The sequence below is a fragment of the Equus caballus genome, chromosome 6 (genome assembly GCF_041296265.1).
Source record: "Equus caballus isolate H_3958 breed thoroughbred chromosome 6, TB-T2T, whole genome shotgun sequence".
NCBI lineage: Eukaryota > Metazoa > Chordata > Mammalia > Perissodactyla > Equidae > Equus > Equus caballus.
This window is the reverse complement of record NC_091689.1, coordinates 71,008,594-71,021,064: the sequence shown is the minus strand read 5'-3', so window position 1 is coordinate 71,021,064 and position 12,471 is coordinate 71,008,594. Positions and strand designations below refer to the sequence as shown.

At 37.5% G+C, this 12,471-nt stretch overlaps 1 protein-coding gene across 1 annotated transcript in view; it reads left to right on the top strand.

Moving 5' to 3' along the window:
* CPNE8 (copine 8) overlaps positions 1-11,617 on the top strand; it is a 209,089-nt gene extending 197,472 nt beyond the window's left edge. Inside the window, exon 20 of the mRNA XM_001503265.6 lies at positions 9,900-11,617. Coding sequence (XP_001503315.3) covers positions 9,900-10,088 — 189 coding nt within the window. The 3' untranslated portion in view covers positions 10,089-11,617. The remainder of the gene's footprint in view (positions 1-9,899) is intronic.
* The last annotated feature ends 854 nt before the right edge of the window (positions 11,618-12,471 follow it).

Below are 12,471 nucleotides of genomic sequence, written 5' to 3'. Positions count from 1 at the left end.
GTGGCTCTGGTCTAATTTTTTCTTTTTGAGGAAGATTAGCCCTGAGCTAACTACTGCCAATCCTCCTCTTTTTGCTGAGGAAGACTGGCCCTGAGCTAACATCTATGCCCATCTTCCTCCACCTTGTGTGTGGAACACCTACCACAACATGGCTTTTGCCAAGCGGTGCCCATGTCCACACTCAGGATCTGAACTGGCTAACCCCAGGCCACTGAGAAGTGGAACGTGTGCACTTAACTGCTGCACCACCAGGCAAGCCCCATGCTCTAATTTTTTGTTTAGTGGTTACCATGAGGATTGTATGAAAGATATTGGAGATTAGATAGTCCATTTTCTCATAGCCTCTTATCTCCGTTAACCTAAGCACGTTTCTTCCCTTTCCTCTCCCCTTCTGAGTAATTGCTGTTACAAATTGTTCTGTTTTTAATTTTGTGAGTTTGTGGCTAAGTTGAAGTGTTTATCATTACTTTTGATGCTTTCTTTCCCTTTATCTTTTAAGTTATAATTGGGTCTTTGCCTCCCTACTCTGGTAGAGAGCTGCAGGTTTCTGATCATGTCTGTCTATTTATCTTCTGGATCAGAGCTTTGTAGACTTTTGCCTTTTTGTTGCTGGTGTGAGGGCATCTTTAATTATTCCTTGTAGGGGAGATCTAGTGGTGATGAACTCACTCAGCTTTTGTTTATCTGGGAAAGCTTTTATTTTTCCATCATATCTGAAGGAAAGTTTCGCTGGATAGAGTATTCTTGGCTGAAAGTTTTTGTCTTTCAGTATTTTGAATATGTCATTCCATTCTCTCCTACCCTGTAGGGTTTCTGCCAAGAAATCTGCTGAAAGCCTGGTATGGTTCCCTTTGTAGGTTATTTTCTTCTGCCTTTCTGCTCCTAATATTTTTTCTTTATCAGTAACGTCTGCTATTTTTACTATTATATGCCTTGGAGAAGGTCTTCTAGGATTGATGAAGTTGGGCATTCTAATAGCTTCATTTATTTGTAAATCCTGAACCATCTCCAGGTTTGGAATGTTCTCAGCAATTATTTCTTTGAACAAACTCTCTTCTCCTTTTTCCCTCTCTTCTCCCTCTCAAGTACCTATAATCCTTATGTTGCTTTTCCTAATTGAGTTGGATGTTTCTTGAAGAATTCCTTCATTTTTCAAAAATCTTATCTCTGTCTCCTCCTCCTCCTGTTGAATTTCTACATTTTTATCCTCTAGAAGACTAATTCTTTCCTCCATAAGATCCGTTCTATTTCTGAATGATTCTAGATTATTTTTTATTTTATTAATTGTGTTTTTCATATCCAGAACTTCTGCTTGATTTTTTTTTATAGTTTCAATCTCTTTGGTGGACAGATTCATTTTATTGCTGAGCTCCTTGAATTGTCTTTCTGTTTTCTTATAAGTCGTTGAGTTTCCTTATGAAAGCTATTTTGAATTCTCTGTCATTTAGCTTGTAAATTTCTGTGTCTTCAGGGTTGGTTTCTGGAGAATTGTCCTTTTCCTTCTGGTCTGAATTGTTGCTGCAGTTTCTCATGGTGCTTGATGAACTAATCTTTTGTTGGGGCATTTGTCGCATTCTTAGGATGCAGATTCCACCTGTTACCGCTAGGGGGAAACAGGAGCAGAGTTTCTGGTGCCACCCTGTCTGCTGGAGGCTGTAGGGGTATTATGGGTGCTTGTCCCGGACTGGGATGTGTTCAGGCGCTTGTGTGGACTGTGCTTGGCAGGTGGGGATTCCTTTCTGGACAGAGTTAGTAACACTCTCTGGCGCCTCAGGGGCATTATGAACTCCCCCTCCCCACCAGGAAGGTGATCACCAGTAAGCTAAAAGCTGCCACTGCCTCTTCCCACAGCCACTGGTACACATTCCCTCTTTCAGGGCTCAGCAGCACTATGAACACTCAAGTGTGTGGGGCCTGGGCTGTGTTCCCCCCAGCATGTACGTCTGCTGCAGCCTTTACTTGAGGTCCATGGGGCCACTGTGCTTGGGGGGTTGGGCTTCCTCACTGGGACCTGGGCTAGGGCCACTCCTTGACACTGCAGGGGCACAATGAACTCCCTCTCCCCACCAGGAAGGTGAACCCAAGCGGGCTCAAGGCTGCTGTGCCTCTTCCCACAGCAGCCCAGGACACATTCCCACTTTGAGGGCTCAGCAGCATTATGAGCGCTCACTTGGGCCTGGAGTGTGCTTGCCCCAGTGTGTAGATCTGCTGCAATCTCTGTTTATGGTCCATGGGGCTGCTGAACTTGGTGGGCGGAGATTCCTCACTGAGACCTGGGCTAGGGCCGCTCCTTGGTGGCACAGGGGCATGATTGGCTCCCCCTCCTCACCAGGAGAATGAAAGCAATCATGAGCGCAGGCAAAGGTTGCTGCCACCTCCTCCTACAGTTGGCCCAGTGTGTGTTCCCACTTTCGGATTGCTTGCGTGCCAGGCTGGAAAGCATTCATGTGTGTTCACAGGGCTACAAGGGGAGAGCAGGTCATGCTCACCACTCTCTGCCACTTCCCAGGGTGTCAGTTCATCCATCCTCAGGTGTATAGCTGTGTATGTCTCTCAGGCATCCTGTTGGGCTTCCTCCATTAGTCAGTAAATGTACATTTAGTTGTAATTCAAAAGAGGGAGAAACAAAGGGAACAACTCACTCCACCATGTTGCTGATGTCAATCCCAAAATTAAATTTTAAAATAGAAATATCTGTATGACAGTTTTTTTTAAAAAAATTAAATATTATTTAAGTTTTTTAGCCTAACGTTTTTGGTAAAGTAAAAAGCACACACACATGAATGATTAGGTTAAAAGTAGCTGAGAGGTGCTGGCCTGGTGGCATAGTGGTTAAGTTCACACACACCACTTCAGTGGCCCCACGTTCATGGGTTCAGATCCCAGAACCTACACACCATTCATCAAGCCATGCTGTGGTGGTGTCCCACATATAAAGTGGGAGAAGATTGGCACAGATACTAGCCCAGGGACAGTCTTCCTCAAGCAAAAAAAGAAAAAAGCAGCTGAGAAAGGGAACATGTTGATGTCGTCATCTGTTTAAGAATCCCACTGTGTTTTGTTTTCATAATTAGACACATGATTATTCAACTTAACCTCATTAGCATAATTATAGGTCCAAGTAATTACACTTCATCTAAAAGCTCTCCATAATGTCTGCCTCACAGTTTCCAAAAAATCAAATTACTGGAGAGAAGTATGAATGTGAAGTCCTTTAGAATGTGTTATGTTGCTGTTATAATGCATTTTTACAAAATTAACAGAGACACCCCATATCTCATAGAGTCATCTAAATGATGCTTATGGGAAACTTGGTATTACTTTCTCCTTTAAGAGATAGTTAAGATTGCTCACGTCATTAAGGTTTCCTTTAAAAGGACTGATATGTTAGTGACAACCAACAGTCATACCTATTAGCATTTATAAAATGAAAATGCCCTTGATCATGAAAGTATTTAGCCTCTCAGTGGATATACTACATTGGACAGATTATTGAGATAGGACCCAGATCTATGAAATTATATTGTTGTCCCTCTGATCTTGAACAAGTCAATAAATTTCTCTGAGCCTTTATTTCATTATCTCTAGACTTTAAATTCTTTCATCTCTGCTCTTTCTATGCTGTTTTGAGTCTCAGAGGAAGTAGCACATGAAAATACTTTAATATTTAGCAGTATAAGAGATATATTAGTATAATTGTATGTTTCTTCACCTTGAAGGTCAGAGTCCTTGAGATCAGTCTATCACCATAAAGCGACAGTGGGATCCTCAATGATTTTGAAGGTACCTGGGGCTATAGCTGAACACTCAAGAGATTCTAACACATAAAGTTGAACTGAAAGAGTGATTGGATATTACAGATACCAAATAGGAAATTAAAATTTCCCCAGAGAATTAGTAGCCTCCTGAATGAAAATGACATCTTGAGTTACACGCCTCCTTTTAGTTAAGGAGATTTGACGCACCCTTTTCAAATTTCATGGAAAAGTTCCTAAATGGTGGTTGGTCTTTTAAAAACAGTAAGCAAGATAATCGTATATCACATTGTGTTGAAGAAGAATTAGCATCCTCTCTCTTACCTTAAGTCAGGTTTTAAAAACATTCCACCATCACATTTTCCAGGTTCTACCATCCACTAAAATGTTCTCAAAATGAGTTATTTTCAAGAGTGGAAATAATCTTGAATACTTAGAATATTGGGGTTGCAAGGGCACACCAAAGATAACATTGTCAATCTCCCCATCGTCAGAAAATATCAAAGCCATTGTAATCAATGCTGTAAACACTGCTGGCTAAGCTATTATCAGAAAATTGGGTCTTTTTAGGTTCTCTTACTTTTTTGCTACTTTTGATGTCTTACATCTTGAAGCTAACTGCATTAATGCACTGCAAGTGAAACCTCAGTTTCTTAAATGGACAAACAAAAGCCTAAGCCTGCAAAATAATAACAAAGCCTAAGGTAGCTGAGTTTCAGCAGAAAGTTGAGGGTAGTAAATGGGGTTTTCATTATTATGTCAAATCTTAAGTGGCATCCAACTTCTTCATATAATAATGATGTTTAATCATGTATTAGGTCCTTAATATACTAGGCAGGCTAAGAGCTATAGCGTTACTTCCCTCTATCCTTAATTGAGTGTTAAGACAGGTACTTTGATTACCACATTTTACAAAAGAGGATAGAAGTTTAATTCCTATTGTCAATAGTCACATAACTAGTAAGAAGTGGAGTCAGGATTTAATCTTAAAATATCTGATTCTAAAATTCTTAAGAAATGTTCTGTATAACTTTGATCTAAAACCCAAGCATAACATTTAAGAATCTTCATGACCTGACCCCAATTTTCCTCTTTAACTAAACATTCGCACACACGCATGCGCACACACTGTCTAGACAAATAAGACTACTAACGGTCTTTATATCACACATTTGTATTGTTTTGGCTCTTATTTTCTCCTGTTTTACCTGGAATACTCTTTCTCTTCATCTGTGCCAATTAAGATCCTACATTTTGAAATTTCCCACTCTACAGCCTTTCGCAAAGCCCTCTCTCCACACACCTAAACTAATTTCTCCTTTCTTTCACTTTATTCACATATCACTCTCTAACTTCCTGAAAATACTGGACACTTTTTGCCTGATAGTAACTTATAAATAAGGAAACTGAGTCCCAAGATGGGATGTTAAAAAACTTGGGAAAAATTCTTTAAGTCATAAATTGGTAGATCCAAATTTCTAACAGAGTTCTGATTCTAAAACTCATGGTGTCTCTGTTATAATACACCTATTCTCCCAAACGGTAAAATTCTAATGAAGATTATTAGGATCTGTTTTCCTTTTCATAATACTGTAGTGGTTAATATGACAGAGTCAGATCAATTTGGGTTTAAATAATGACTCTGATATTTATAACTGCCTAATCTTGGGTAAGTTAATTAAACTCTCTAAGTTTCGGTTTCCTCTTCTATAAATTCAAAATATGGATAAAGTGCTTACAAAAATTAAATGAGATATTATACTGTCTTTTAGCAGAAGGCCTCCCACCCACCAGTTGCTCAATAAATGGATTAATGTCAGTATCAGTTATTATTATTAGTTACTACATTGGCATAGTCTGGTGGGAAGGCATTTTTATGTCACTATTTCATAGTAGCTGTACCTTGACATGAGACACTGTAGTCAGCCTTATATGTGATTATATTCGTTGCCTCAAGATTCAATCTCATATGACTATAGTATAAGCAGTAAGCAGGATGAGATCCTGTGGTTGTTATTCTAAATGTTAAATGAGTTATTTTCATAAATCAATATATGCGGAAGGTTTTCTCCACGTTTGTTTGTGTTGTGGATTGGCCATTGTGTATAGTGCAATGTCATTTCTCCTGGCTGCATGCAGCTGCTGGCCAACCTATCATTTCCTTAAAAATTATATTTAAATCATATTTTCCATTAAAAGGAGAATAATAACCTTGAAGGCTTAGACTTGAAAATGGCTAATGGAGCTCCGCACAGTAGGAACAATCAAGTAAAATTGAGCAGAACAGCAACTAAAAGCCTATTTGCCCAAACTGATTCAAACTTGTTTTCATAAATAGGCAAGGCCAGCCGCCAGAGCAGCCATGTGGAACATTTTCCTTGTACTGAATAGATGCTAAAAAAAAAAAAAAAGATGTAGAGTATCAAAGATATAGCACATTTCTATGAACAGAGTGCATTTATTGGTATTCTTCATAGGAATGAGATAAATTAGTGCAAAGTGAAAATTGATTTATTCCTCTAAACTGAACATTTTAAGGGGCCAGGTTAAATTGTGGCAGGAGTCAGTGATCAACAAGTGCTCACAAATGCCTGGGCCTTATTCTGAACAGGAGGTCCTCAGAGATCAGAGACCAAAGATCAGAAATGGGCAATTAAAAGAGACAATAAACACAGTGGTCTGAGGAGTTGAGTGGAAAACTGGTTGTAGAAGGATATTGAACAGTTGTCCAAGAAGAAACGGGGCATATTTTGTCATGAAAACTGTAAGATTCTACATTAATAAGCAGCAAAGGAGATGAAGTCACTTCCCGTTTTCATCTCTCACTGAGGAGAGTAGCTGTTGACATAACCGAAGAGATGAATGTTCCTTTGGAAAAAGTTTAGATAATTTAGGTTAATGAGTAGAAAGTTCTCAACATGTTTTTGTCTACTCCCAAAACACATGTGGGATGGGGTGTACTCATCTTGATAACAGTAACTTGCTATGACAGTGATTCTTAATCCAGGGCTGGGGGGGAGCAAAGTCCCTTAACACTCAAGGGGCATAGCAGGATCTGTGCCCCTACTTAACAACCTTAAGTTAAATGTGATATATATTTGCCTGCTTGGCTGAAAACTAAGATTTCTTTTACCCATTATTTATAAACATATTTTAAAGATGAGTAGAACTACATGTATGGTGAGAACAGTGATTGTGAATCTTAGTTTTGACATTCCAGAGTATCACAACATTCTTTAAAATGAATTTTAATTTGCTTCAATAAAATAAATTAGGACATCTTATAGCATTTGCTGGAAAGGTGAAACAACGGGTGTTGTAAAATAACAGAAAGGCCAGGAATTACTGTGTTAGATTACGACATTGGTATTGTACCTAAATTTGAAAGAGATAAAATTGATAAGAATATTTAATTTTTAATATTAATGTAAATAAAAAACTATTAAAAATAGATCATATTTATATTGAATATATAAATGTATAAAGGCATAAATGGATGAATAGTCATAGTAATGATGAATGACAGCTATGACATATAGTATATATTATGAGTTGGACACTGTTTTAAGCACTTTATATGTTAACATTTAATTCAACAACCTAATGAAGTAGGTATTATTATCATTATACTCATTTTATGGAAGAGGAAACTGAGGCAAAGAGTGGAAAGTAACTTGTCCAAGATTGTGCAGGTAATAAGCAGCAGAACCAGCCTCTGAACCTGGGAAATCTAATTGCAGAGTTTGTACAAATAGGGGTAAAAAAGATAAATGAGTTTAATGTCCATGGTGTAGGAGGAAGATAAAGAATCAAATGAACATATTAGAGCAAAGCTAAGCAAAGGAAAGACACAAGCAGGTGGGAGCTCCCCTTTCCCTAGAGAAGTGTCAACTGTTTGCCAGAGGTGCTGTCATTTCCCTGAAATGTAGGTATTAGCCACAGATTTTTGAAAAACTGAACTCTGTTAAAAAAAAAATAGTTTAAAAGATAATTACACATTTACTAACTGTACCAACATTACTCAATGTTTATTTTTAAAATACTATGCCTTTTAAAATACACATGAAATAAACTACAGCTACAATTAGATATCTTTTGCTCATTAATCCCTAACTATGTTGATTCCTATTTTCTCATTTTTCTAATTAGAGTTTCAGAGTGAAAAATAAACCTTAACTTTTTTGGCACCTCTTTGGTTTTTTGTCAAAAATGTCAAGACGTGTGCAAAGTTAGATAATATGACTTCAAGAAAGTTCACGTCCGCCTAGTTCTCTCCTCAGCTGAAGATTATATTCGCTCTGTTAGCTTTTTCTTACCCTTACTTAGCTACCTCCAGGGCTAAGGGAAAGATTTGTCACCTTCCTATCACACTTTTCTAAAAGCTGTGCTGAGTTTCCTCCTGTCAGCAAGACAGATAGGGTGAAATGAGAGTCGTAGAGGTATGCTTCTGCCTACAGTGAGTCTTATTTTAAAAAGAAAGGAGTGATTTTCAGCTCTTCCTTACAAGAGCCTGCTCTTACTGCATGAAAGGCATTACACCTGCTATTTGATTTCTTAAAATGTTAACTTGCCAACCTGGCCATTTTAAAGCCTACTTCTTAATAACAGTTGTTTTCTGAAAGCACATCTTGATAAATGCTTAAATCAAAAGTAAGTTTTTCGAAATAAATTGTGTTTACAGTTGTGTTACAGTATGAGATGGAAATGTGCTCTCTCTCCAGAGGAAAGAAAGTGATTTAGTTCAAACGTTTAAATATTATACTTTAGAAATTGTTCGACATCTTAGAATGTCTTCACTGTGTCTTTTCTCTAAGACCTAAAATTACTGTGTTCCCAAACTATCACAACATTAACAGTTCCCATCATGTCTCTAAGGGGAAATTGAACTAATGATCTCCAATAGCACAATGGTTATTAACTTAAGTAACCATTATAAATGAGAATGAAATCAGGCAATCTATTGCCAGAGTATTTGGTATTGAGCTGATAAGGGCTCTCACATAATTGCTTATATAGAGATATAGCAATCATTTTTATATGATATAAAAATAAGAATGATGATACCTCAATAAAAAATATACCAAAATCTCACGCTGAGTGCTTTCTTTCTTTTGCCTTTCCACATAACATAAGGAAAACCAACATTTGGGGCAAGACTCAATGTACTCAATGAATATTTCAGGTTCCTAGTAATATGAACTGTGTGGGTTTTCTATTCATTGTCCATGTGAGCTGATGTTCTGTTAGTGCCATTGAGTCGATTCTGACTCCTGGTGACCCTGTGTGCAGCACAGCTGTACATCGCCCAGTCTTTTAGCTTCATCCTCTCACCTTCTGGCACTATATCAGTCATTGGTCTGCTGCTAGTCATAGGGTTTTCATGGCCAATTTTTTTGGAAGTTGGTGGCCAAGTCCTTCTTTCTAGTCTGTCTTAGTCTGGAAGCTTCACCAAAACCTGTCCACCATGGGTGACCTTGGCCAGTATTTGAAATGCCGGTGGCATAGCTTTCAGCATCACAGCAACACGCAGCAGCCACAGTATGACAATGGTTCACTAACTGGAAACAAACCCAGGCCTCAGCAGTGAGAGCAGCAAATCTTAACCACTAGACCACCAGGGCTGGTCCTTGATGTTCTAGTAACAATTAAAAATACTTATGTGTTTAGGGCTCTTTAACAACACACACTATTTTTTTCTTTTTACCCTGCATTGGGTAATATTTCCACGTTGAAAGCTGAATTAGTCATCTATTAACTCCGTTTGACAAGAAACTGAGCCCTGAAGAGGTTCAGTGCTCCATCCTATTGGGAGTCAGGCTAGGTACAGAACTCAAAACTGCAGAACACACGTAGCAACACAGTGGGCTTATCAGGACCAGGAGATAGGAGTTTTTGGAGGAAAACAACACAGAAAACGATTACATACCTTTTAGATAAAGTGCATATTGGAAAGGTTTGGTCACTGTTATCCCTATTTGTAATGAATCAAATATTTTTAAAATACATCGTAATTGTTATCCATCTCACCATTATCCTGGGCTCCTCTGATTCTGCTGCAATTAAACCTTTACCTCTGCTGATATTTGTGTCTATTAAATAGCATGCTAAAGTCTGTGAAATAACTTTCTTTCACCTTTGTTTTAGTTCGTGCCATTCAGGGATTATATTGACAGAAGCGGAAACCACATCCTGAGCATGGCTAGATTGGCTAAAGATGTCCTCGCTGAGATCCCTGAGCAGTTTCTCTCCTACATGAGGGCCCGAGGAATCAAGCCATCACCTGCGCCTCCGCCGTACACCCCGCCTACACATGTGTTACAGACTCAAATATGACTGTGCTCCGAAATGCTAACGTTAACTACACATCTCTTATAACTGCTGAGTCTTCTTTGCTCCTGGTGCTCTGTCATGAACCAGGGAATGAGAAACTTTTCTCGGTTGGGTTTCAGCAGTACTGGTTAATATGCTTTCTTGGATCCAAAATTAATTCTCCTCCTAAACCAAAACTGTAAATATGGTTGTTGCATGGGCAACAGAAAAGTTGTTTAAATGCTTGAAGCAAAATATGGATGTCTTCTCTGAATCTTTAACTTTTTTTTTTTGGACAGAAACAGCTAATTTCCAATGTATTGTTGGGAAAAAGCACAAACTATGTTTTTAACTCAAATATTGTCCTCGACTGCTGTGTATATAGGAAGGCAGTCTGTTTATCAATGTTTACATGTTACTACTTTTTAAATTTCAATACTTTTATAAATGTTCTTAAGAATAAGGGTTTTGAATATTGAATCCTATGTCTTCTAAATTGCAATAGCTATCATCACAAGAGCAATATCTCTTTGAATGACTGTCTGGACAAATACCATTGCAAACAAGGGAAAGGAAAGATGCTTTCATATTTCTCAGTAAGTGAATTGTCTTACAAAGCTCCATCTGCTTAGGAATCAGTTTCTCTGCACTGTTTGCCAAGTATGGGAGTTTAAGCTGAGCAGATGTGGATCCTGTAAGAACATGCATCTTTCATGGTGTTTGGGTTCTAAATTTAGACTGCAGTCAGTTTATGTTTTGTAATGCTAAGTAGAAATAATAAAAAGTCAAACATCGTGAACTGTAAATGCACAGAAAATACTTTGTGTAAAAAGTAGCGTCTTTATATTATAATGCTATTTAGAAAGACTAAAACCCAGAATATTTAACTGTGAACTATGTAGCAGAAGTTTTCAACTTTTTATTCCATTCTACCTTGTCGAGATATTTTAATTCAAAGGGATACTGGCTCTCTTGATTTGGATTCCTTGTAATCACCTTTCCACATTGCCACGCAGGGTGCACAGGCTGGAAGTTTTTGTGAAATTCCCAGTTAAATACACAACCATGTGACTTAGTGCACAACACATTTGTGAAATGATCTACTCCTCTATCCTGATCTGCCTGTCCACAATTAATTGTAAAGAGTTTTTGCATGTACAGTTTTTACAAGAATTACAGTTTTGTGACGTTGTGTCTAAACTTAAGCATTTCTTTAGAACAAATGGCCTTAAATTCTCACAGAATTCCTGGAAATGATTGTGAATTGCCTTCAAATAATAGAAAAGTGTATTTATTTTTTTCTTTTGTGTCAACAATGTAACTGCTTTATAATATTTTTCCTTACTTATACCCTATTTACTACTTGATTTATTTCTACTGTATGTTGTTCTCTTTGTCCCAAGTTGACTTAGGGTGACTTTTATAAGCATGAAACTATTTTACTGAAAAGAAAAATATATACATCCACATATCTAACAGTATCAATGTTATATAATTATGTAATATTAAATTGTCCATTTTTAAGTATGTATTAAAATCTTTAAAAAGGATAACTGTTTGCTCTGTAAATTTTATGTATGAATGACATGGAGTCTGATGATTTCTTTATTGATCTTAAATATTTATGTCAGTATAGTTTATTAACCTACAGATTTTTTATTTACCTTCATTCATCAGTCCAAAAAACCAAAATAAATAAGATCAATATTCTTTCCTGCTTGTCAAAAACATCAGTTATTTTTCCTTGAACTGATCAGAGAAAATGAGAGATGTATACTTTCTTATCTAATAAGTGTGTGTCCAAACCCAGTGGGGGTAGATGGCTAAGCTACAAATCTTATCCTTTGTATGGCTGAGAATAATCATCAGAAACATATGTGATGTTAATTCTCTATGTAAGATTAGAAAATACCTAGTCTTTTCTCTTCGTTGCATAAATGAAGAAACCAAGACTGAAGGGGTTGAATGATTTATCCAAGACTATATAGCTCATTACCATTGCAAAACTACTTAGATTTTGTGAGTTGCCATTAGGGGCTATGCAATGCAAAGTCTCAGAGACATATTCCATAAACACAAATGCATGTCAATAGTTGCACGTACAAACTAGGTATCTGGAGTATTTAGACATGAAAGTAATGAGAAACAAGAAAGGTATGTATTGAGAGAAGAGTGAGAGCTCCAAGTCATCAAAGCTGCAGCAGAAAGTGGACTATGACTGGGCACCCTCAAGAACCCTGGAGGATGTCTTATCTGTCTTATGGTGTCTCGTCTCTGTAATCCAATTTTCTCCCTCTCTGATGAAAATGATTTTAACTCCAGGATGAACCCTCAGCCTTCTCTTCAAGTATCTCCATCACCTGGTCTCACCCAGTTATATAATATCAATTCCCATCGCTTCCCAAAT